Genomic DNA, 26,712 nt, shown 5'->3' with positions numbered 1-26,712 from the left:
CCTTTCTTTTCCAGTCCCGTGCACAACTTGCTTCAGAATTCTCTCATTGCTTCCCCTGGCTCTTCCCTGGCCGAGCTCCTATCTTTTTCAAAAGGAGCTGCCTCAAAGAAGGAAATGCTTAGCCACGTGGATGGCAGCCAGGGAGACTTGGCCTCATTAAGCAGACAGCCCCACTCCAAGTCTGTTTTTGCATCGGTTGGTGAGATGCATAGATCTGCCTGCACAGAGTGTATATCATTACCTTTCGGAAATGAACTATGACTCCAGGTCCGAACTGGAATCCCTCAGATTTCACAGACCCAGCTTGCAACAAGCATTTGGGAATCAGGGAGGGGGATCAGATGATGCGGGTATTGTACTCCCCAGGTGACCTCCAGAAACCTGTGAGCCATTGGGCCAGGCCAGGGCGCCGTCTTACCTGTTGTCTCAGGGAGGCCTCCATGCAAGCCACTGAAACATCAGTGATGCCTCCTTTTAAACATGTCAGAGATCTCCAGGGAATGGAGCGCCCTGCTTCCGTCTCAAGATCCCGGAGTTCTCATGGCTAACTTCTGATGCCTCATCATTATCGATTCCGTGTCTCCTTCCAAAAAATAGGATTTGTGGCAGCTTGTGCCCCTGTAATCAAAACACGCTTTGTCCACAGTGCCTGCCAGAGTCTCTCCGTGGAAGTTCTTCTTCCCCGTTAATTTGTGATCTCTGGCAGCCTGTAAGTGTTCCAGGTTAGTTGACACCCAAAAGATTTTCTAGCCATTGCCCAGGGAATCTCCTGAGGAGGCTGGCTCTGCCGGGGAGCACTGGCCCCCAGAGTGGGCGTTGCCCCGTAGTGGTGTTAACCCCGTTAAAATTTCTGGGGAGACAAAGGCAAGGCAGTTTTCATGTGCAACCAAACCATGTAGAAATCTGCCAATGCACCACTCAGCCCGCTAAGTCCACTGCAAATACGTTCCTGCAAGTAGGTTTCTGGGACCCAAGAATGTGTACCTAAGTCATTTATCTGGGATAAGATTGTTCCCTAGTCACAGTCAGAACAAATCCTCCTATTCTGAGTTAAAAGCAGTTATTCAGAGGGACTAAGAGAGGAGGCAAAACATAAAACCTGTACTGAAACTTCACCTGTTAGCATGAGAATTTGCTTTCTGTAGCAAACACCAATGTGAGTGTATTTCCCTTTTCACCAAAAGCCTTTGTAAACTGAGCAAGTGGTTAGCCCGTTAAAGCGAAGTCCCCAGCCTGGATTCATTCAGACCAGGATGAACAAAACTCGGAGAAAGCAACTACTACCGTAACTGAAGTTTCAGCCCTCGCTTAATATTGATGGCTTTTCTTTCAAAATCTTTCAAGATTTTAAAACTGAAAATGAGAGGTGCCCCTTTGCCTCTATATAGAAAGCCATGGTCCCCAAACTGGGATGTACACATTGTTTGCAGAATCAGTATCACCAGTGAGCTGCATTTTGCCCTTGAGCTTGCCTTACCCCTGACTCTCTGGACCAACTGACACAGCAGTGATTGATGATGGGGAGTGAAGGAAGATGTTCATTTCCAAAGAAATAGAGTCACCCCAATTGCTCCGATGCCTTTCTAGGTAAAAGTTTATCTGTGTCTTTCCTGTCTGCAAGGGCAGCTTTGTGGGTGAGCATGCAGGAATGTGGACTGTTCTCTGCGTGACGCAGCTCTCCATCAAAAGTGCAGTGAGAGGTTTCAGAGTCACTTATCCTAAAGCACCTAGTCTAAGCTTGTCTCTCTCTTGGGTAGGAAAGAACAGAACTCCCTCACGATGGTTTGCATTCACCCCACTCCTAAGTTGAGTCCCTGAGGAATCCAGGGTTGAGATAAAGGAGCACCCTCAGTGGAACCTGTTTTCAGCCCCAGAAAAGAGCTGGTTACCCCTCGTAAAGAAACAGCCGCGGTGTGCCTGTGTGTGCAGATTCGGCAAACCCACGGGCCACCCTTCCTTTTCAAAATGGCCTTTTGTTTTGCGGCTGATCCAGGTGTTGTTATTTCACGACCAAGATTATGGAATTCATTATGAATACACTGTTCCTGTAAACCGCACCGCGGAAAATCAAAGCGAACCAGAAAAACCGCAGGACTCTTTGTTCATCTGGACCCACAGCGGCTGGGAAGGGTGCAGTGTGCAGTGCGGCGGAGGTGAGTGGCCGTGGTCCGTGACCTGTTGGGTGTGGGGTTTTGCTGAAGGAAGGAGAAAGGCATCTGTGGCCAGCACGCAGAGTGTGAGACATCTGCAACCTGTAGCTCCATGGGAATTTAACCATATCCCACCGAAAATCTCTCTGCAGAATACTTGGGCAGAGTCTTCCCAACTCCCACACTAGGGTCATGCCCATACCTCTACTTTGCTTGGGGCCCAGGGCCCCACAGCTCTGACCTGTGGGTGAAGCGGGGTTTGGCTGATGTATGATTACATCTCGGGTGTGACAGGTGGACCCTGGGAATAAACAGAATAGACCTTCAACTGCTGCCGCTTGCTGGAGGGGCACCAGAGCATGTCTCTGCCCGCTCCTAAATTCCCTTCCCTCTTGGCCACAGTCACCTCACTCCAGGATACAATGGAAAGAAAAAGTCCTGCAAGTCGGGTGAAACATTCTGAGCATGAGTCCTGACTGCACAACTTCCTGCTTGACCTCAGCAAATGACTTCCTCTCTCTACCCCATGTTTCCTCACTTCTGAAATAGGATGGTTGTCTCTCATGCACACTGCAGGGTCCACAGGGTGAGCCAAAGAGCCTGTCGTACAGCAAGAATCAATATGACCAAAAGGCATTGTGTTTATTGTTGTGTCATTGAGAGGGGGCAATAGGAAGCCATTCTGAACTCTGAGCTAGCAGTTTCTTAGTACAGTGCTGTTTGTCACCCTAGCAGGGCACATAGAAGGGTCATGGGAGATGGAACACAGGGTGGGTGGATTTTAGTGGACAAAGAGTTGGGACAGAAGGTTGACCTGGACTCTGGTAGGCCAACCCAGAGAGTTGGATAATGGAGTGGAACCCCGGGCATAGCCCCCGCCATCCCTAGTCCTGAGCACCTATTGACTGCTTGGATAACTTTTGTTAGATGTCCAGTATGTAAAGTATTGCTTACCATTTAAGGGATTCATCCCATTTTTCATGGGTAGGAGTTATAGACACACAGGAATTTCTTCCTGGGTGTCTTGGCCAACCACCCTCACTGTCTGTGCTTAGCCTATTCCTGCAACAGCCCTGCGGCAGTTGGCATAGCCTCCGGATACCACCATCAGCCCTGCATCCTCCACTCTGCACCTCTCCCCGGGGGGCCTTCTCCCCCTCAGCCCTTAGCTGATGCTTGTGCCGATGGCCTTTCAACTTCCAAATCCAGCTAACACATCTACCTCTGATTCCAGCCAGGTTTTCCTCTTGGGCAACTTGTTGCAAACTAAGCATAGCCCACATGGAATAGTTAGCAGGCTCTCCTGGGGTCAGGGGCAGGCTGTTCTGTTGCTCTTGGCTTGGTGGCAATCCTTTTATGACACTGATGACTTCCAGCTTCCTAACACAGTGGTCAGACCTGCCACCAAAGCTGAAAGCAGTTCCGTGCTTTCTGTACTCATGCAAGGCTGCCATGTGGGGCAGCAGCAACTGGCAGTGGAGTTCAGGTCTCCATGATTTCGAGTCATCCCTACATGACAAATTGCCCAGGACACAGACCCAGCAGGGAGCCCAGGATCCAAATAGTTGTGCTTGACTCCCTATTAATCTTTTATTGTCACTCTTCCCAAATAATAATAATGACAGCAATAGAGCTTAGATGAAGTGTTAGCCACCTGCCAGGTTCTGTTCTATGGACACCATATATATTTGTTTATTTTAATCATCACTGAGGCACCCTGAGGCACAGTGAAGTTAAGCAAACCAGGCTGCTTGAGGAAACTGAGACACAGAAGCATGGTGGCCAACTGTTGACACTATGGCCACTGTGATGCTATTTGTGATACAGCCAAGACTTGAACCCAGACAGCCTGGCTCCAAGGGCCACCCTCCTAACTCCCAGTCACTCAGCCTGCCTGACAAAGGCATGGCCATGCAGTATTTAGGGTGACAAAGGCATGGCCGTGAAGTGTTTAGGGTGCTCTGGGAACACCCATAAGAAGGGCTACATCTATTTGGGATAATGAATTAGCAAAGCTTCCCAAGAGCAGGTGGGGGCTCAGCCATAAGTACCAGCTGGCTGGCTAGACAAGTCAGAATGGCTCTGGAATGCCTGTCTAGAGGATGCAGGTCTGCGTGTCTTCCAGACCAGACTCCTCATCTCCCACTTCTCCGCAGCAAGCAGGAATTCTGTAATAGGTAGCCAGACTCTGCTGAGGGCTGATGTGCAGGTCTTTAATTGAGATCAGATCTCCATAGACTTTAAACATCAAACAAGCAGATAAAAAGATGAGCAATCTTTGGAAATCAAAGGCCCAAATCAACGAACCCCAAGCTGTCCAAGGACACCGCTGATCTGAGGTGTTGCTGCTTTCTTATCTTGTTCTAGAATCTTCCAGGGCCCCACTCTGCCTTCTGTGTCTTGTACTCTCCTCCCTACGATTATAGTTCTTCCTCTCTAAAAACCCACATGACATTTACAGCAGTCACTTTAAATGACCAAGTGACCATCAGCAGCACCCAAACATGCTTTCATGGGCATACAAGCCCAGCCTTTCCACGTGGGTGCAGCCACAGTCTCTCAGCTCCCTGTGGTTTGGTTTCCAGGGGAGCGCAGAACCATCGTCTCGTGTACACGGATTGTCAACAAGACCACAACTCTGGTGAACGACAGTGACTGCCCTCAAGCAAGCCGCCCAGAGCCCCAGGTCCGAAGGTGCAACTTGCACCCCTGCCAGTCACGGTAAGGAGCTTGGTTCTGTAGCTTGGACCCACCAGAGTCTGGGGCGGCAGCACCATCAGTGGTGGGGAGTGATATGCAGTTAATGCCACAGTACTGCTCTATGCTGTGTTCCGTTATTGTTGATGAGAGATTTCTGCTTGCTCAAATTACCAAATTTCCAGCCACTAAGCCAGGACTCTGATGGAAATACAACCTTCACTGGAAGGCATTGTGTAGGAGACCATTAGTAACATCTCATGGCAAAAAAAAAAAAAAAAAAAAATGGCCATCACCACACACTTTTAACCATTGGCTTCCCCAAATTACTTTGTCTTGGTGGAGAAGGAAACAAATATTGGAGTCTGAGTGCCCAGGAGAAAGGGTGCACACAGGCTAATGTTGTGGGTGACCTGTTTCAGTGGCTGAAATTCATGCCAGTGAGTGTGGATCTTGGTGTTTATTCTTCGGGATCCATCAGAACTTCTGTCCCAGCCCCAGCTTTCACGGCCGTGTTACCCTTGTGGACTCTCTTGGGTTGTCAGGAGATGGATTGTGTGAAATGCGTTCCTCAGCTAAGCCTCCTCTTTTTGAGTCATTTTAGCGGGACTTTAATGAATCCATTACGTTGTGGCATGTCACCCTTTGGCCTTCTGTCCTGCTCTGAATTGAGGTGAATGGTTTTTGCTTTGTGGTTCTGTGTATCATTTGAGGCATATTGAACTTTTCTAACTAGGCTAGGTGTTTAGTATTTCCATTTTCTAGGTTTTTTAACTCAGTTTGTGCCGCTTGCCTAGTACAAGAGCTTCACAACATATTTGGCTTTTGCACCAACCCCCTTTGTTTTGTCAAACTCTTAAAATGTGTTTGAGTGAGAAAGAGAGGAGACAGGAAGGAAAAAAAGAAGGTGAGGCTTGCTGTGATGATTTTCTGTGCTCCTTGCCAAATTAAGAATGAAATTCCACCCTAATGCTGAAGGCCTGGAGGAAGAGCTCACTGCAGGAAATCTGCTTGAGCACCTCGGTATGAGCAGCTGGACCACGAACCTATCGATCAGTCCATCAGGTCATATTCAGGGGCCACAGAATGGAGGATTTGCCACTGTAAAGACTCAGCAGTCGAACAGGCTACAGCCTCTTCTCTGGAAACTAAAGATGGCCTGGCCCTGGTGAAGTGATTAGAAAATAGGATAAGAGACGATGGAGGAGGAGGGTTCAGCATGAGCTCAAGGGCATGATTGAGCAAAAAGGTCTTAGGGCTCCATTCGAGAAGCATGTTTTTATTGGGGAACCTGTCCCTGATAGTCACATAGGTTCTTTTCTATTTTCCCTAAGTGTCGGCTGGCTTGAGAAATAAAGGGACAGAGTACAAAAGAGAGAAATTTTAAAGCTGGGCATCCGGGGGAGACATCACATGTCAGCAGGTTCTGTGATGCCCCCGAGCCGTAAAACCAGCAAGTTTTTATTAGGGATTTTCAAAAGGGGAGGGAGTGTGCAAATAGGGTGTGGGTCACAGAGATCACGTACTTCACAAGGTAATAAGATATCACAAGGCAAATGGAGGCAGGGCGAGATCACAGGACCACAGGACCGGGGCGAAAAATTGCTAATGAAGTTTCGGGCACCATTGTCATTGATAACATCTTATCAGGAGATAGGGTTTGAGAGCAACCAGTCTGACCAAAATTTATTAGGTGGGAATTTCCTCATCCTAATAATCCTGGGAGTGCTATGGGAGACTGGGGCTCATTTCATCCCTACTGTCTCAACCATAGAAGACGGCCACACCCAGGGGGGCCATTTTAGAGGCCTACCCTCAGGGGCTCATTCTCTTTCTCAGGGATGTTCCTTGCTGAGAAAAAGAATTCAGTGATACTTCCTCCCATTTGCTTTAGAAAGAAAAGAAATATGGCTCTGTTCCGCCTGGCTCACCGGCAGTCAGAGTTTAAGGTTATCTCACTTGTTCCCTGAATGTTGCTGTTATCCTTTTCTTTTTTCAAGGTGCCCAGATTTCATATTGTTCAAACACACATGCTCTACAAACAATTTGTGCAGTTAACGCAATCATCACAGGGTCCTGAGGCAATATACATCCTCCTCAGCTTATGAGTTGACAGGATTAAGAGATTAAAGTAAAGACAGGCATAGGAAATCACAAGGGTATTGATTGGGGAAGTGATAAGTGTCCATAAAATCTTCACAATTTATGTTCAGAGATTACAGTAAAGACAGGCATAAGAAATTATAAAAGTATTTATTTGGGGAACTAATAAGTGTCCACGAAATCTTCACAATCCACGTTCTTCTGCCATGGCTTCAGCCGGTCCCTCCGTTCGGGCTTCCTGACTTCCCGCAACATGTTTTAAAATCAGTTCTGTTTTCAAACTATTTTATACCCAAGTCTTTTTAAAATTATGCACAGAAACCAGTAAAATGAAACAGATGAAATGAGAACTGCTACCACTGAATTGAGACACACACACAATGAGGCAGAGTGGGCCAGTCTACTCTGCCTTTTCCACCTCTCACAGTACGCCCTGGCTTCTCTGTGGAACTCCAGGGATAAGATTTTAAAATAAAGGATTCTGCTTCCTGTAACAATAGAGTAGCTTATATTGGACCAGCCCTCCTACAGATAACAATTATGAACTCTGGAGACAGTATAAAAAGCAATTGTTTAAAAGCTAGAAAGCAGCCTGGGCGAGGGGGCACACACCTGTAATCCCAGCACTTTGGGAGGCAAAGGCGGGCAGATCACTTAAGGTCAGGAGTTTGAGATCAGCCTGGCCAACATAGTGAAACCCTGTCTCTACTAAAAATACAAAAATTAGCTGGGTGTGGTGGCAGATGCCTGTAGTCTCAGCTACTCAGGAGGCTGAGGCAGGAGAATTGCTTGAACCTGGGAGGTGGAGGTTGCATTGAGCTGAGATGGCACCACTGCACTCCAGCCTTGGTGACAGAGTGAGACTCCATCTCAAAAATTAATTAATTAATTAAATCTAGAAAGCAGTTAGAAACTGAAGAGAAATCGAGAAATGGAGGAATAGAATGGCATGGAATTGAATTACTGATGTTGACAGCTCTTCAACCAAAGGAAGGCCCTGGTTCCATTGAGACTAGCTAAAACTCTGATAGTTACCCGCCATCTTTTACTGGTTAAGCCATCAGAGGAGAATATTCAGGGAAACCCATAGCAGCTGGAAATTGAGAAGGAAAGACTCCAGAAAGGAGGGAGCCACAGAGAGCGACTCCCAAATTCTGCATATATCTCAAGAATCTCTGGGAATTCTTAGAGACTAGGGCCAAATCTAAGAATAAGACAGGCCGGCCAGACTCCACATAGCACAGCTAAAGCTAGAAGACCTGAACTGAGACTGTAGCTGCTGCCCACCACAAGAGAGACAGTGCCTGGAGTTTTATTCCAGCCAAATTAGCTGCCTACTAAAACAAAAATTCAATATTCTTCTAAAATGAAACTCTAGAGCTGCATAGTTCAATATGGTGGTCACTAGCCACTCCAAATTGAAATCTGCTATAAATGTAAAATATACATGAGGTTTCAAAGATTTAGTATGAAAAGAGATTATAAGTCTCAATTATTTTATAAAATATTTAAAATTATAAAATATCTTAATTTTTAACGTGATTACTTTGATTATAATCATCCCAAATGATTATATTTGGGATGCATTAGGACAAACAAAATATATTACTAAAATTAAATTTGAGGTTTTTTTACTATTTTAATGTGGCTTCTAAAAAAATCCAAATTAACAGGCTGGGCATGGTGGCTCATGCCTGTAATCCCACCACTTTGGGAGGCCAAGGCAGGCAGATCACCTGAGGTCAAGATTTCGAGACAAGCCTGGCCAACATGATGAAACCCCGTCTCTACTAAAAATACAAAAATTAGCCAGGCATGGTGGCGTGCACATGTAGTCCCAACTACTCAGGAGGCTGAGGCAGAAAACTTGCTTGAACCTGGGATACAGAGGTTGCAGTGAGCTGAGATCACACCACTGTACTCCAGCCTGGGTGATTAAGCCAGACTCCATCTCAAAAAAAAAAAAATCCAAATTATATATCCAGTTCTCATCTTCTTTCTGTTGAGCAGTGCTGCTGTTCATTAGTGTATCATTCACAGTGTTCCAGGTACAATCCAAAATTACTAGTCATATAGGGAAACAGATCCATACTCAAAAGAGAAGGCCATTAATGGAGACTGACTGGAAGATGACATGTATGTTGGAATTAGAAGAAAAGAATGTTAAAGCAGCTATTGTAACTATGCTCAGAAATGTAAGAAAAGCTATGCTCATGGTCACGGAACATATAGGAAATCTTAGAAGAAAAAAAGAGATACTCTACAACAACACAGTTTTAGGACTAAAAAATAAATACAATATCTGAAATTTTAAAAATTCACTCCATGGGTCTAACAACAGAGTAAGATGATGAAAGATTACTGAACTTGAAGATAGAGGATTAGACATTATTCAGTCTAGAAAATGGGAGGGAAAAAATTGTTGACAATGAGCAAGACTCAGTTACCTGTGGGATAGTATCAAGCATTCTAGCATAAGGGTAATTGGAGTCACAGAAGGAGAGGAGAGAGAAAATGGAGCAGAAAATAATCATTTAAGAAACAGTGATCAAAAATTTCCCAGGTTTAGTGAAAGACAGATGAGAGGTAATCAGATCACATCTTCATGTTTCAACTAGATTCCAGATTAATTCAAAGTGCCATAACAGACCCCTCTGATCATTACAACAAGTGGGCAAGTATAGCAAGTTCGTGAGTTTGCCTCCCATGTATCTTCTAAGAGAACCTTGCTGCACTGCAAAACTGAAACCAGAAGATCATGTAGGCAAACACCTACAAAACAAAGTGACATAAACAAACATGAGTGCAGACTCTATAAATGAGTGCCACAGAGCTGTGCTAAGCCTACAATAGATAACATCAAGTGTGTGTATTGCTACAGAAAGTTCAGAGTCATTCTGGCTTGACGGACCACAGTCCTGCAGTGTTGCCACGTTTGAGCCAAGTTCAAGCCAAATACACTTCAGACTAAAAGCAATTTCAGAAGCAAGTTCTTAGTATCTCCGTAGAACAGGGGTCAGCAAACTTCATCTGTATAGGTCTAGAGAATAAATATTTTTGCCTTCGCAGGCCACATGTGGTCTCTGGCGTATTTTTTTCTGTATTTTGAGTCATAATCCTTTAAAACATGTAAAATTTGTTATTCGCCCTTGGGTTGTCCAAAAATAACCCTGCAGGCCAGACATAGCCCACACGTAAGAGTTTGCTGGCCTCTGTTTTGGATTATTGCTTAGTCTCGTTTTGCCCACTGAGGTATTGGCACCACACCCTCAGCATGAGCCAGAGCTCTGCAGGTATTAGCTCAGGGAATGTATTTTCTTATTATACAAAGGAGGACGTGTTAGAATTCTGAATTTCTTTTTATTGTGTAACTTGATAAATATTCGATTTCTGCCTCCCCACCACTTCTCTTTCCCACTTCCTTACACTCCCTTCCTGACTGTAAAATCATATGAATCAGACTTAAAGAATGAGTGGAATTACTTAGAGCAGAGAAGAAAATGAAATTGAAAAACAGGAGAAAATAGCACCTAAGATCTGCCTTAGAGACTGTAGACAGGAAGTGCCTGGCTGCCTGCCCCAGGCTGGTTTTGTTTGCTCATTTGTTGATGTGTTTATTCTGAACCGTCTGACCTTGTACTTTTTCTTAAACTGGATATGTGAGTGCCATGACTCATCAAAGAGGATTTATTGTTTGGCTAAAGAAATGTATGATCTGATAATAGATTTTAAAGCTCTTGCAAATCCTAACAAGATAGATCCGTGCATACATATACACATACATATATACATACACACATGTAAATATATCTACATGCACCATATACATATATATAGGTATTATGTACAGTAGTCCCCACTTATTTGCAGTTTCACTTTCTCTGGTTTCAGTTACCCGTGGTCAACCATTGCCCAAAAATATTTAAAGGAAAATTTCTGAAACAATTCATCAGTTTTAAGTTGCTTGCTGTTCTGAGTAGTGTCATGAAATCTCACACCATCCCGCTCTGTCCTGCCCAGGACGTGAATCATCCCCTTGTCCAGGGGATCCACAGTGTCTCTGCTCCCTGCTGGTTATCACTCAGTAGCCATCTCAGTTAGCAGATCAACTGTAGGGTGTCGTAGTTCTTGCGTTTTACTTAATATTGGTCTCAAAGCACAAGAGTGGTGATCATGGCAACTCAGATGTACTAAAAAGAAGCTATAAAATGCATCCTGTAAGTGAAAAGTTAAAAGTCTTCAACTTAATAAGGAAAGAAAAACAAATGTATGCTGAGGTTGCTCAGATCTACAGTAAATGAATCTTCTACCCATGAAATTGTGAAGAAAAAGAAGAAAGAAATCTGTGCATAGTTTATACAGGGTTCAGTACTAGTCTTATTTTCAAGCATCCACTGGGGGTCTTAGAACATATCTGCCATAGATAAGGGAGGACTTCTGTACAGCTATTATACACACACATATTTGGACAACAAAATTTGAATTATTGCATGGCACGATCTAGTTGTCATGAGTCTTTCATAAGAACCTATGGTTACATGGATTCATGCTAGTAAGTGAAGAAAAGTAGAAAACCTGACCTTAGGAAGTGAGTGCCAGAAAATCGGGGAGATTGGACACACAAGTAAAAACTGCACCTGGGCAACAGGGTGAGGTGGAGATGTGGAGGGTCTGGATTACAAATGGCTGTTTCAGATGGGGTGGCCTGAGTGGAGGACAGAGCCTGGAACCTGGAAGAAGCGCCCAAGAATCCCATGGTGTGAACTTTATTAAAGAAGCCAGAATGCAACCCACTGTTGAACCTGGCAAGGTGAAAGAGCCTTTCTATGTTATTGTTACTCTTTGACCTTTAAAATGGCAGAGATGTTTGTCTTTTTCCTTTATACTTTCCTTTATTTCTCCTGATCTCCCTTTAATTTTCTTCAACCCTTTTTCCATTGAGTTCCTGACAGTTTCCTTTGCCTTCCCAACTGCACACCATTAGCACCTCTTATTCTAATCCTAGCTCTGTGGATACTTCTCCCAAACCCTGCTGTAAACCATATGGAATCTGGAGTCTGACACGCATGGCAGATGGCGTCTCCCCAGCATCTCACACACCAACACAAAAACATTGACAAACCTGACCCTGACATTGGCAGGCATGGCAGAAATCACAGATCAGCCCAGCTGTTATGGCCATGGCCAGCAGCCTTCACCTTGCTAACCACAGTCTGCAGGGAAGAGGCCTCCCCATCATTCAGCATCCAAAGAGCAGTACTGTGTGACGAGACCCTTGAGACCCAGCCTCAGGTGGTCCTGGAGCAAGGAGGCAGGGGCTGCCAATGAAGTGGACTCGTCCCGGAGCACAGACCTTGTGCTTTACCAGATTTAACATTTTTGCAGTCTTTAAGAGCTTATTAGCCACTTGAAAAAGGCCATTCCAAGTTATTAGATATTTCCCTATGGTATTTATGATTTGAACTTCTTCCCAGGCAGTACATGCTGTACTGTACATTGAATTAGAGTGATTCAGAAAAGAACATTCAACATCTTACTGGCAATTGAATTGAATAGTCATTTGCAAGGAAGCGTATTTGGTTTTTAAATTTGTTCTCCTTCCTCAATTATCTTAATCAGGCTGGCCTTATTTGGGGTTAAAATGGAATGGAATCCCTTTTTATTAAAGCACATTTTGTGTTTGTGTGCGCGTGCATGTATGAGAGACAGAGAGAGAGACCATGACTTAAGAATGAAGCCTGGAATACGTGGATCTTTAGCTACTGCCACAATCTGAAAAGATATGGTTTTTTAATCAATTTCTTGCTAGTCTGAAACATAAACATTTTCTTTCCTGTCTTTTTCTAAAATAAAATAGGTAAATCTAATTGTGACTAATACCTGTGGTCTATTACATGCCTTGTTGATGGTATGTGAGTGGGGAGGAGAAATTTAGATTGCCAAGATGCTGGAACTTTTTCTGACACAAATTTCAGGATGTCACCTGTCTTTAAATTAAATGTTAAGTTTTGAAGCCTTACCTTATTTATCTAAATTAAGAAACATTCAAGATGGAGGACAAGAAAGCATTTTCAGAGGTTTTTTTTTTTTTTTTTTTTTGGTCATTTGACCATCCCTTCGTTTGATCATTACAGAGGATGAGAGAATGCCCTGGTACCAGGTTCACAGGTGACAGGATTTCTCCTGTTGGGAAATGCTTTGCATGTAGGCTCTGCAACCCATCAAAATAGATCCTTCTCTCTTCCTGATTTTTCTGAGTAATAAAATATGAAAACCATCAAGCACTTGATGTTTCCATTTGACTTTTTGTGTCACAGTTACAAGAAAGGACAAGTAAAGGGAAAAGGTGAGATTTAGTCTGAGGAATACTGAAAGAACAACAACAACCGCTGCCCCAAAAAAGATTACAAAGCGATCTCTCAGAAATGAAGGGAAGCTGTGTATTCTCCAGGTTCTGGAAGAAACATCAGCCCACAGAAGAAATGGCCGTGCAGTAAGGGCAACAGTGGAAGGGTTCCTAGCTTGTGGAATTGCTGAGGGTTTCAGAAATGAGCTTGGATATGTTGGTGGCTGTGTCTCAAAACGGCCCTTTCCCCTTGGGGTCTAATGAAGGTCATTCTTGGCGGACTCCTCTGCTGGCCGACTCCCTTACAGCAATGAACAGTCCACAGATAAGAATGATTCTTTTCTCCTTCTGAGTGTATACTTACATACAAATACATTGAAAGTAAAAAGATGGAAAAAGTTATATCATGCAGACAGAAAGCAGGAGTGCTATACTAATACCAGACAAAAAGATTTTTAAAAAAAATTACTAGAATACAGACATTTTATGATGATAAAAGGGCAATCCATCAGGAAGATACAACAATTATAAACATATGAGACCCTAAAATACATGGAGCAAAACTGACAGAAATGAAGGAATAAATACATAACAGTAATAACTGGAGACTTCAATACCTCACTTTCAATAGTGGATTTTAAAAACAAGGTGTATCAACAAGGAAATAGAAGACTTAACAGTATAAACCAACCAAACCTAATAGATATCTCTAAAACACTCCACCTAACAACAGCAGAATTTGTACATGGAACACTATTCACAATGGATCATACACTAGGCCAGTAAATAAACCTAACAAGCATGAAACAATAGAAATAATACGAGTTATGTTCTCTGGCCACCATGGAATGACATTAGAAATCAGTAAGAGAAAGAAGTTTAAGAAACTCATAAGTACATGGAAATTAAAAAGTACCCTCCCTAAACAACCAGTGGGTCAAATAGAAATCACAAGGGAAACTAAATCATATTTTGAGATGAATCGAGGTGAAGGCACAATATAACAGAACTTGGGGAATGTGGCTAAAGCAGGCCTTAAGGGGAAATTTATGGCTGTAAACACTTATACTGAAAAAGAAGAAAGATTTCAAATCAGTAAACTAACCTTCCATGTAATGACACTGGAAAGAGGAGCAACAGAACCTAAAGCAAGCAGAATGAAAGAAATAGTAACATTCATGCAGAAATTAATGAAATAAAGGGTAGAAAATAGTACAGCAGAATAATAAACCAAAAGTTGACTATAGGAAGAAATCAACAACATGGACAAGTCTTTAGCTAGATTGGCCAAGAATAAAAGAAGACATAAATTACTAAATTAAAGAACGAAAGCAGGAATGTGACTACTGACCTTACAGAAATAAAAAGGATTGGGAATGAACACTATGAACAACTGGATGCCCTAAGTTAGATAACTTACAGAAAGTGGACAAAGTCCTACACATAAGCAGGCTACTGAAAGCGAATAAAGAGCAGCTGCCAAGAACCCACAGCCAACACCATACTTAAAGTGAAAGACGGAATGCTTTTCTCCGAAGATCAGGAGCAAGACACAATATCTGCTCTTACTATTTCTATCCAACATTTTATTAAAGATTCCAGCCTAGGCATTTACCCAAGTAAATGAAATAAAATGCATCCATGTTTGAATAGAAGAAGTAAAACTGTCTGTATTTACAAATGACATGATCTTGTATACAGATAATACTATGGAATCTCTAAAAACTATTAGAAATAATAAACAAGGTCTGGATGTTTACAGATGTAAGATCAATAAGGAAAAATCAATTGTATTTCTGTATAGTATCAATTAAGTGAAATTAAGAAAAAAATCCACTTATAATAACATCAAAAAGAATAAAATACTTTGGAATAAATTTAATAAAAGAATTTTAAAACATATTCTGAAAACTACAAAAATATCTCCAATAGAAAGACATTCATTTTCATGAATGAGAAGACTTGTTAAGATAACAATACTCTACAAATTGATCTATAGATTTAGTGCAATCTCTATCAAAATTTAAGCCACCTTTCTTCCCCAAATGGGGACATGTCGCTAAAATTCATATGGAATTGCAAAGGGCCTCAAATCATCAAAACAATCTTAGAAAAGAATAACAAAGTTGGAGTCCTCATGCTTCCCAATTTCAAAGCTTACTGTAAACTATAGTGATCCAGACAGTATGGCCCTGGCATAAGGATAGACATAAAGAACAATGGCGTATAACTGACAGTCCGGAAATAAATCTTCACAGTTACTGTCAACTGCTTTTCCACCAGGGTGCCAACAGCAATCAATGGAGAAAGAATAGTCTTTTCAAACAAATGGTGCTGTGACAACTAGCTATCCACATGCAAGAGAATGCAGTTGGAGGTGGGGCGCATTGGCTCACACCTGTACTCCCAGCATTTTTAGAGGACTGCTTGAGTCCAGGAGTTCGAGACCAGCCTGGGCAACATGGTAAAACCCTTTCTCTAAAAAAAAAAAATACAAAATTAGCCTGGTATGGTAGTGTGTGTCTGTAGTCCCGGCTACTTGGGTGGTGGGGGGCAGGCTGAAATGGGAGATCGAGGCTGCAGTGAATCTAGATTGAGATTGCACCACTATACTCCAACCTGGGTGACAGAGTGAGACCCTGTCTCAAAAAAAGATAAAGGACAATCAAAGAATGGGAAAAATATTTTCAAATTATATATCTGATAAGGAACTTATATGAAGAACATCTAGGCCAAGCATGGTGGCTTATGCCTGTAATCCCAGCACTTTGGGAGGCCGAGGCAGATGGATCTCCTGAGCTCAGGAGTTCAAGACCAACCTGGGCAACATGGTGAAACCCCATCTCTACTAAAATACAAAAAATGACTTGGGTGTGGTGGTGCATGTCTGTAGTCTCAGCTACTCAGGAGACAGGCACGAGAATCGCTTGAGCCCCGGAGGCGAAGGTTGCAGTGAGCCGAAATTGCGCCACTGCACTCCAGCTTGGGCTACAGAGTGAGACTCTGTCTAAAAAAGAAGAAGAAAAAAAAAAAGGAATACCTAAAGAGCTACTACAGCTCAATAATAAGATGACACAAAACCTAATTGAAAACTGAACAAAAGATCTGAACAGACATTCCTCTAAAGAAGGTATATTCAGCATCCTTAGCAGGGAAATGCCAATCAAAACCATATGATCACACTCACAAGTGTGGCTGTGATCGAAAAGACAGATGATAACAAATGTTGATGAGGATGTTGGGAAGTCAGGACTTTCACACTCTGGGATGGGAATATTAAATGACACAACCACTTTTTAAAAAAAATCTGGCAGTTCCTCAAAAAGTTCTGCTTGAGTTATTATTCAAATCAGCAATTCCAGTACTATGTATATGCCCAAGAATGATGAAAACATGTCCACACAAGAGCTTGTACACAAATGTTCATAGTATTATAATGGCTAAAAGGTAGAAACATGGCACATATTCATTCACTGAAGAATAGACAAACAAAATGCAGTAGATTCAGGCAGCGCAATATTATTCAGCCATAAAAAGGAATGAAGTTCTGGCACAGAGAAACCCTGAAAACATGCTAGGTGGAAAAAGCCAGATACAAAAGGTCACATGTGAAATTCCATCTAGATGCAATTGTCTAGATGAGACAAAATCCGTAGAGGTGGAAGGTAGATGGGTGGCTGCCTAGGGCTAATGAGGAGGGAGAGGGATGGAAGTGAGGGTTGATAACTAAAGGGTTACAGGATTTCTTTTGTTGTAATAAAAAGATCCTGGATTGTAGTGAAAACCATTGAATTGTGCGCTTCAGATGGTTGCATTGTGGTATATGAGTTATATCTCAAAGCTATTAAAAAATGAACTCACGAAAAAGTGCGCACTTAACGGTTGCAGGCTCTCGAGCTAAGGAGAGGCCTCTTGCAGGCTCCCGTGAGTGCAGAGGCTGACACACCAGCCCAGAGCTCACGATATCTCGGGACTTGGGGCAGTGGGGACAGTCAGGAGCCTGTGCTAGAAAGGTCCTAATTGTCACTTCTCAAGCAGGAATCAGTGGATCTTGTTTAGTGGCTGTCTTTATCATGCTGGGCTGCTTCTCTCACCCCTTCCTCTGTCCTTTCCCGTTACGCAGTGCCGGCTTCTCCCAGCGCCTCTGGTGGGGATTCTTAGGACAGAGAATTTGCCCAGTGTGGTCCATTGCCCTTCAGCAGGCCCTTTCGCAGTGCACCTTCCCCTTGCTGCCTCTCTGCACCCTCCTTGCCTTTCTTCTGGAGGGGCTTTCCTGCAAGTCATGCACCCACCATGGCTGCCATTCCCAAAGACTCTGACAAAGAAGCCCTAATGCTTCTCCCTGGGCCAGCCATCATCTCTGCAGCCTCATAGAAAAGCCATCCCGAGCATCACATTGGAGACACCCTCCCATAGGCTGGTTGGGTTTGGAACTGAGAGTCAAGGATTTTCTTTCCCCATGTTCTCTGTGCTTCTCACTTACAAGGGAGCCTGGATGGGACCCCCTATGTCTCTGAGCAGTAGCTTGTACACTCATAACATGCAGAGAATAACAGTATTCTCTGCATGTTATTTCAGCAATAACTTGGCGAGTCGTCTCTTCATTTTCTAGGTCATTTCTTTTTCATATTTATACTACATACTCCCAGGTTCTTGCAGGATTTGACATTGCTTAATATCGGCCTGAGCCCACCTACCTTAGTACCGGACAAGATGAAAAAGGGTGTTGTAAACTGTACAGGGAGGCCAGTCTCTGGGGGTCCCTCTGGAACCACGCAGACCCGCCTGTCCTCCTGGTGGCCCCAAGCTGGCCCCCAGACTCGGCACACCTGAGGATCAATGCTTAGATTTGCTCACCCCGGTCAGTGAAATCCTACCCTGAAAAAAGTGCCATCCTCCTTTTCTCCTCATCCCCTGCACCTCTGCCTCAAACCCCAAAACAGAAACATCAGGATAAGAATGAGCAAACATTACCCACTGGTGAGACAGTGAAAATAAGAACGTAACCAAAGTCGTGGCCAGGATCCCTTCACACACAGACAGGATAAGTCTTTCCTCGATAATATATGTAGTCTGGAAATACTCCAGAATTAAAATTAATTTTTTAAAAATAACTGAGCACATCCCTTATGATCACGTTTTATATCTGTTCCTTTCTAAGAAACCATTTGAGACCTTCTAGAAAGACCTCACATAGGCTGGATTCATAAACATTCAGGACCGCCTGTCAGAGCTAATATCGTGAAACCTGGGTCATTTCTAACCATCTAGAGCATTGCTGGGGAACTGCATGCCTGGCCTCTGTTCAAAGTTATTGCTCTTTTGAAAGCTGAGCACCCTGAGTACCTGAGGGGTGCCTTTTTACAAATGTTCCAAGTGCTTGAGTTTTCCCCATGGAGTATGACGTTAATCTTAGGTCCCCGGGGTGATGGGGCATTTGCTGGGAGACAGGCAGGTTCTCCTTTTCCAAGGAAGGTGGCCTTCTAGCTCTGTGTGCCTGCATATTTATGCTAAGGGGATTATTAAGGAAAGAATAGAATGAAAGATTTATCAGTAAGCTAAGGGCATTGCACTGGGAGGGAAGAGGCTGAACCTGTTTTAACTTTTTCTTATGTGGGAATGAGTTTATCAGGTCCTTTTCCAAGAGAGGTTTTAATGCTGGAGGAATAAGGAGAACAAGTAGGTGTCGGGCACACGAGGGAGCAGGATGGAGATATCTGAAGCCACCAGTGGCCCTTTCTCCAGTTCTGTTTGGGACATTTTCCGAGAGGGACTTAGTGGCTTAAATGTCAAAGGAAAGAGTTTGCAAGTGGACTGTCTGGGACTGCTTGTCGGCCAAGGTCACAAACACCAGTTCTGATACAAACAATGGTGTACACGCGGGGTCCTTCTTCCCAAGCCCAGCAGTGGCATCCCCTTTCTGCAGGGGCTCACTGCGCTCTTCAGGTGAGGCCAGGCATCCAGCCTGGTAGTGGCAGGTGCTTCCCATGCTGCAGACTGCACGCTCTGCAGCCTCCTTGTTGGCCGGCCAGGCCTCTGCACTGTGTACACAGTGACGACGGTCACAGCACTGCCTCCCACAGCACGGCCTGTGCCAAGATTAGAGGGAAAGGGGATTCCGTGGGCATGTCAGGTAGGGAAGTGCTGGCTCAGAGAGCCCCACGGTCTCAATCCTCCATGGTCTCTTGCCAGCAGACGCACTGTTGGTGTGCCACTGTGTGCTGTGAACCACTTTGAGAATCCCAGCCTTGTGCTTCTTCCCAGGAGAATTGTAATCCTGGAATCTACCTTTCCTGGAGCTTCTGCAGAAAGAGGTGCTCCCAGCAGCAAGGTCAAGGCACTGTGGGCTCACAAGGGCTTGGGGGACCCTATACCTTCACTAGAAAAGTAAACACAGCCAACCTCTTTCTTCCATTGGATAGAGCTAATGTATAGTGGAAGGTAAGGAGACCATCCAATAAGCTGATGGCATCACTGCCAATCAAACTGCTGTCCCCACCAGTCTCCCAATCTGCTCTGAAGCCATGGCTGTGGTGTGGAAATGCAAGGAGGTGATCGTGGCACCACCGGCTTCTAGAGCACAATTGGGCCTTGCTGGGCCACAGAAACCAGATCTGAACTTGCCCCAAAAAGATAAGAGAATATAGAAAGAATGTGGAGTAGCTCCCAAAATTGAAGAGACACTGAAAAGTTGGTCTGGGAGAGAAGATCCCCGAATTGGCTGGAGCAGCTCCTGTATCCACTCCAAAGGCCACTCTGCTCAGAACCCAGGTTCCTGCCAAGTCCGATCAGTCTTTCTCAGCTCACGTGCTCTCCTGTTGGCCAACAAACGGGAGCATGGTAAAGAAAACCGAGGTGTTCTCACCTCTCACCAGAAGAAGGAAGATGACATGAGACAGGCAGAAACTATTAAGTCCTATAGAGAGACAGGCTAAGGTCATGATCTCACCAAGACTGAGAAATGAAGACTGTCCAACCCATTCTGCTCTCAGCTAGAATGAGAGCAGGCAAGTCTGTTAGCAAGAGGGCTACTGTACTGGAAAATCCCTGTGTACTGGGAAAAGCCAGCCCAACCGGAATGTTACTCTTGGATGGGAACTTTCAACATCAGCAGCTGTGTGCTTCTCAAAGCATGAGAGTTTTTTTTCCAAACCCTTCATGACTGGGTGTGGTACAACCTGTTACCAAACCCAGACTTATCCTGGTTATTTTAACCTCAAGATGGTACCAACAGAATCTTCAGTCCCCAGAGTGTAATTTGATCAGGTGTGATGGCTTGGGAAAAAAATAAAAATGGGTGCAGTGGACTCATCAGCTGCTGGTTCAACCCTGTTCACTGGGCCTTCTGCTTCCCGTTGAGAGCTTAGTTTGGACCCATAAATTCCAGAGAACCATTTTTTTCTCTCAAAACAATACTTGAAAATGATTATTGTAAAAGTAGAGAATTTTAAAACTCAGAAATTGTGTTCTTGCTAAGACATAAAGTACAGAAGCAGCAGAAAGGCAAAGCTCTTTGGGAATGGGCCAGTTCACTGTTGCTCATCAGCAGTAAGGAGAGAAAGGAGGAAGTGGCTGCTGGCTGTCTCGTGGGTTAGGTGGCCCCACAGTCCCTCTGGAAAGTCGACGTATTCACCTCATTTTACAGATGAAGACTTCGAGACGCTTAGTCATTAAGTAGCTTTCCCAGCTCATTCTGGTAACAGAACGCAAAACAATGTTTTCCTCCTTTAAATCTTACATACTTTCTGCTTTCTCGTTCTCATTTTAAAAACAGTACAGCCTGCTTCTGCCATGGCATTAAAAAGAACCCTTTTGACCAAGGCAGCTCTAAATTGATATCCAAAAGCGGGGCAAGAGAGTCATCAGACAGTACTGTAGTGGCATTTAACTCCGAGTGCTATCAAGGGGAAGCTGGAGTGGTTCCTTTCCCTGGAAGTGAAACTCGCAGCCCAAAGGCCCAAAGCTCTGGGATTAAACACTAGAGCAATTTTTCAGAATGCTGTAGTTAGTTGGTTTTCTGGCTTGTTGTTAGTGTTATCTGCACCCATACTAGAAAAGAAATGAAAATTCAGGACATATCTAACATAAGGGGTTCAATATGAAGGTGGTTTCCCAGGAGACCTGGGGAGATTTGGGGTTGAGGCAGTGAGAGGTGCTGACGGGTGCCATCCTGGACCTCTGAGACAAGCACACTTTCTACCCATGCCTTGCTGACCTTGAGCTTGGAGGGGCTGGGAGGGACTCTCAGTCAGACCCCAAGTAACCAGTGATGCAAGTTGCCAGGCAATGGAGAAGGAGAGGTGTGTCTGTGTCCCAGGCCTGAGATTTTCTGGATAAGGAACTAAACCTTTGATACCCATTCAGGAATCAAACCCACAGCTTCTGAAACCTCCATGCTGTCGTCTATGGGTAAGTAATGCATCTACCTGTACCAAGTGCCGCGTATAGACAGGACACCTCCGTCATTCCTGTATGGTCTGTGTGACTCTGTTTCTTTAGTCTTCCCTTTCTTTTTCTTGTTCCTCTTCCCCGTAAGGGCAAGGACCTTATCAGTGCTCAATTCACTCAGCAAATATTTGTCAGGAACTTATTTGTAGAACCAAGCTGCCACACGGTGAGTACTCTACAAATATGGAAATCACTGGGTGTGCGGCTTAGTCTCCAGTGCCCAGCAGCGCCTAGAGCTTAGCAGGTCTTAGTAAGTCATTTGAACAGATAAATGGATTGTTTGATACTGGTGGAGGGAATGTGCCTCAGTCATCCCAGAATTGCTCATCTCTATGGTTAGCAGCATTATGTCGAAAATGAGATTTCATTCCGGTGGCATGAGCATTTACCCATTAGGGGACAGATGTCTGGTCTGGACAGATGCTCCGTTGATGAAGGGGTGGAAATCAGAGGCTGGTTTGGGACCCTGGTGTGTGTTGGATTGTCTTCTAGTTAAATTATTCACCCTCTCTAGGTAGAGCCTGTGGTCGACTTTACCCATGCTGTGTCCTACCCATAGCCCACCTTGACTTCTCCCTCTAGTCCTACTCATTCCACTCTCAGCAGCAGTTTCTGCAGACATATTTTAAGTCCTTCCTTTACCTGCTCATGCTTTACAGCAGCCTTTATTGAAATGGATTTGTTTAAAGTTGGAAGCAATAGCAAGATCATCATCTACTTATCATGTAGAGGCAGCAAGACATGCAATTTGTTAGGTTCGGTAGCTAGCCAGAAAAAGAATGAAATGCTCCATCCATTTCACCCAGGGGCAGCTTCACATGGTGGGCATTGAGAGACTGACCTCAGGTCCCCACCTCACCCCTAGCTGCATGCAAACCCACGGGCAAGTTACATGATCTTGCCATCTGTAAACATGGGAAATGAGAACATCTGTCATAGAAGTCTTGAGGAGATGAAGTGAAGTAATGCCTATAAATTCCTTCACCCCGAGTCAGTACTCCGTGAACGCCAGCCAAAACTATCATCACTGCTCAACTACAAAACTATATCGATGATGAACATCAGCCAGCTGTTGGACCCCAACATTGTGTGGGTTATCCCTTATTTCATAAGACACTCCTCACACATACACATGCGAGCGTGCACACACACATTTTTAATACAGTTATAACTACATAATCTAAACCCATGCTGGTATTTTCCAGATAGTAAAAGATTGCGGGCAGGTCCCAAAGTATACTAACATTCCCCTTCTTGTCAGAACAAGATCATATAATTTATACGTATTTCAGAGTAAATTGCAACAGCAGAAAAGTCTTGAGTGGTTCATTTCTAACCTCTTGAATGCGTCTGGGCTCTCTACCTGTGAACTTTAGATAGTATCATCAGCAGGGTGGGGGTAAGACTAGGGAAGGAAAAAGGATCATGGGAGGGTCTCAGCATCATTCAAACCCGAAGATTGGATTTCAGGCTCAGCGCGTGACTAGAGATTTCACAGATGTGCTGTGCCCAGGTGGCTCATTACAGACCGCTGGAGCCCTGGTAGGGGGAGCGTGAGGAGGTTGCATTTGTGGGTGGATGTGAAAGGCTGGGTCCTGCCAGCACTTCTGTCTGCTAACCTGTATTTGGGTTTAATTACCACTGAAGGAAGGAGCCTGATGAAATTGAAGTACATAATTTCCAAAAGGAATTCCTTACGACATTAAGGGCAGAAATTAGCACTGAGGAGGTAATGAACGTGCCCTGGCCCACCCCGTGCACATGGCTCAGTCGTGTTTTCCTTCCACGACTCTTAATCCGCTTCCTGGGAAGAGGATGTTCCCTGGCCAGGGGGAGAGAGCTTTACCCTGAATCATGAGAACAGGGAGTGAAAAACATTTCAGCTGCACCTGCCCAGTGAGTTGTCAGGGAGGACAAAGGGTGATCTGGGGGCCAGCACCTCTCAGAGAGCTGATCAGAAGCAAGGCTCAGGCCTCGGGTGATTATTTTCCTGATATGTCTAGTGGCTCTACTGTGCTGAAATCCCCAGGAGACTGGGTAACTGACAGAGTGCTGGGCCCCACTCCCAGAGCTTCTGATTCAGTACATCTAGAGTGAGACCTGGAAACTTACATTTCTAGCTAGGGCTCTGATAGCACTCATGATGCTGGTCCAGGGACTGCATTGAGAACCACCAGCATATAGTAATGAAGGTCCCTTGACATTTTAACTCAGAAAGCATGGTGGAAATCACCAGATTTGGTGAATTGGGTCCCATGACTTGAATCTAACAGCAGATGCAAAAATCCTTCAGTAGAGATAGAGTATGGGGCTTATCTAGGAGGGAAAGGTAGTCAGTTACCTCATCTCCTGAAGACTTCAGGGCCCAGAGCCCAGGCCACTGAGGGGAGAGAGCCACAAAGCAGAGACCTAACCAAGTGGAGATCGAAGGCAGGACTTTGCAGGAGGCTCCAGGCCTTGCATGGCAGCAGCTCTGGTGACTGGAGCTGGGGATGGAAATGACGCAGCCGGATGCCCTAATTGACAGACAAAGCACTCCCCATTTCTCCTCTCTCCGGCATAAATGGATGAATGAAAGGACTCATCACCCTGACTTTATTTCTTACAAAGCAGGAAGGTTTGTGACAACCTGGGAAGCAACGGCCATTTTGTTTTGCAGTTTGCCACAGTCAGGAAAGGAAACCGAGCAGGGTTAAATCTAGATCCCTATGTTTTGAGAAGATATTAATAGAATAAGTAAAGGTCAGAGTAGAGGTAGTTTTGTTCCCACAGCTACAGAAAGTCAATACAGCTCAGCACCAAGGGGAAATCTGGGAAGATTCCATTCTGACTCCATAATCACAACTGACCCAACAAGACATAAGATGGGAGAAATACTCAGGACTAGGGGTTCACCCTGGTGGCTCGGGGTGAACCAGATGGAAAGACCCAAGTGCACTGAGGCATGCAGCAATGGGAGGGAGGAAACAGTTTGGAGCCTTAGCAGGCAGCTCTGGCCAGACAGCGAGATGTCCGCAAACAGCCCTGCTAAGAAAGGTTTGACAAAGATAGCTTTTTGTGGTTGTTTTAAGTTAGCCCTTGAAATAAGGAAAACTGAGAAGGAGATGCCTGTTAAGGCTAAAAGTGACAAAAGGCAAAGTGCAGGTTCACTGCTGCTTTTCAAAAAGGAGAAGGAGGGTAAAGGTAGAAGGCAAAGATAGAAGAAAGCAGGCAAAGAGCATGGCAGCTCAAGAAAACTAAGGAGGGAACCCTGAGAAGCAGAAGCAGTAGAGTGAGGACTCCAGCAGCCAGGTTCCCATCCCAGCCCCGCTGCTGCCATCAGGGGACCTGCAGCAGGCCACTCAACCTGTCTGTACGACAGGGGACTGAGAGAGTTCCTACCTCAGAGGGCTGTCATGAGAATGATGCGAGCTAAGAGAAATAAATGGCTCAGGACAGTTCCTGGCACACAGTAAGAGCTAAATTTGTCATTTTTATGATCACTGTTATGATTTTCTAGAAGTGTCCAAAACCCCATTCCAGGACAAAATCCAATCCAAGATGCTACAGAACTTTACAGCTGTCATCTCTGAGGCTCTGCTGGCTGGTTCTGAGAAATCACAGCAGACAAGAGCAGAGCCAATGGTCTGAGGGCTGGGTCTCAATTTCCCAAACAGATAAATGGCCGGGTCCGAAGAATGCCGTTTCAGAGTGCTGTCAACCCCTGGCACAACTAGAGGATGAGGGATGATTTAGGCAGATGATTTGCATGCATTTTTGAAAAGAAGGCTGCATGAGTGCCCCAAATGTGTGAGGGTTTAATGAGAACATTCTGCGCCTGTCTGACAGTGTTATTGGGGTGGTGGATCAGGTCAGCAGAGCACTTAGTAAGCTTCCCATGATATTATTATGGATGAAGCAGGGACACAGATGGCAGCTGATGGCTCATCACCCAGGCACTACAGTTCCTAGGGGGTCTGTCTGTGGCTCTGCCTGTACAGCTTGTCAGCAGCTTCCTGTCATGTGACTTCTCTGGGTAGGGCTCCCCAGTGGGGACTGCCATGGGGTCAGGAGACTCCACAGAAATGTGTGGCTATCAAGTGGTAGGACTCGTCTCAGAACGGGGCACTCATTCTGCTCCCCAACCCACTCCTTCTGACTCATGAGACTCAGACTCCCAGTTCTCAGGGTCTGCATGATGTCCTCACAGATCAGACCAAGAAAGAAAATGTGAACTGAAGATTTTATAACTAGCTAAACTATCCTTCGAGTATCAAAGCTTTAGAAAAACAATTTTAAATAGACAAGAGCTGAGGACGCTGTATCCCTGAGCCCTTCTTGAGGAATTTACCGGAGCAGGAATCAGCAAACTTTTCCAGTGAAAGACAGATATTAAATATTTTAGGCTTTACAAGCCATATAGTCTCTGTCTTAACTACTCAGTTCTATTGTAGCACAAAAGCAGCTACAAACAATGTATAAACAAATAGGGCTGTATTCTAATAAAACTATATTCACCAAGACAAGTATCAGGGAGGATTTGGCCCTCAGGCCATAGTTTGCCAATCCCACTACTATCATAGGATGCCCTTCATCTAACCAAGAGATGACTAGGGTCAGCAGTAAAAGGGCTGATGGTGAGCATCTTAGGATGTTTAATTGTGGAGCTAAGACTAATACAAAGTTAGATACAGGAATGAAAAATAATATGTAAATGTTACATGCTCTGACAAAATGAAAAGAATGCAACTAAAAGCAATAGAAAAAAAGAGTAGAATAAAAGAATAAAAAGAAAAAAAACAGAAAGCAGGAGAATCAAATAATAACATTTGTCGTTGTTTAGAGAGTGGGTGGAAGTCAAGAGATATCATTAAAAACTGATAAACCAGGTAGTAAAAGATTAGGAAAGAGAGACAAAGTGCATTTTACAAAGGTATGAGTACTTCTGCACCTCCCAACTCTTGTTCACCCTGTTCTCCTTGCCCATAA

The 26,712-nt window shown here is 44.4% G+C and overlaps 1 protein-coding gene across 4 annotated transcripts in view; it reads left to right on the top strand.

The window, feature by feature from the left end:
* ADAMTS17 (ADAM metallopeptidase with thrombospondin type 1 motif 17) overlaps positions 1 to 26,712 on the top strand; it is a 385,247-nt gene that overhangs the window by 301,120 nt on the left and 57,415 nt on the right. For 3 of the 4 annotated variants that reach the window (XM_024349376.3, XM_054667215.2, XM_024349375.3), the window contains 2 exons: positions 1,994 to 2,153; positions 4,736 to 4,871. In XM_024349376.3, the coding sequence (XP_024205144.2) occupies positions 1,994 to 2,153; positions 4,736 to 4,871 (296 nt within the window). Of the gene's footprint in view, positions 1 to 1,993; positions 2,154 to 4,735; positions 4,872 to 11,645; positions 11,894 to 26,712 lie in introns of those variants that run through there. The other variant, XM_024349377.3, reaches the window with a different exon arrangement.

Source organism: Pan troglodytes, chromosome 16 (genome assembly GCF_028858775.2).
Source record: "Pan troglodytes isolate AG18354 chromosome 16, NHGRI_mPanTro3-v2.0_pri, whole genome shotgun sequence".
NCBI classification, from domain to species: Eukaryota; Metazoa; Chordata; class Mammalia; order Primates; family Hominidae; genus Pan; species Pan troglodytes.
The sequence above is the reverse complement of the archived record's forward strand: the minus strand, read 5'-3'. Positions and strand labels throughout refer to the sequence as shown.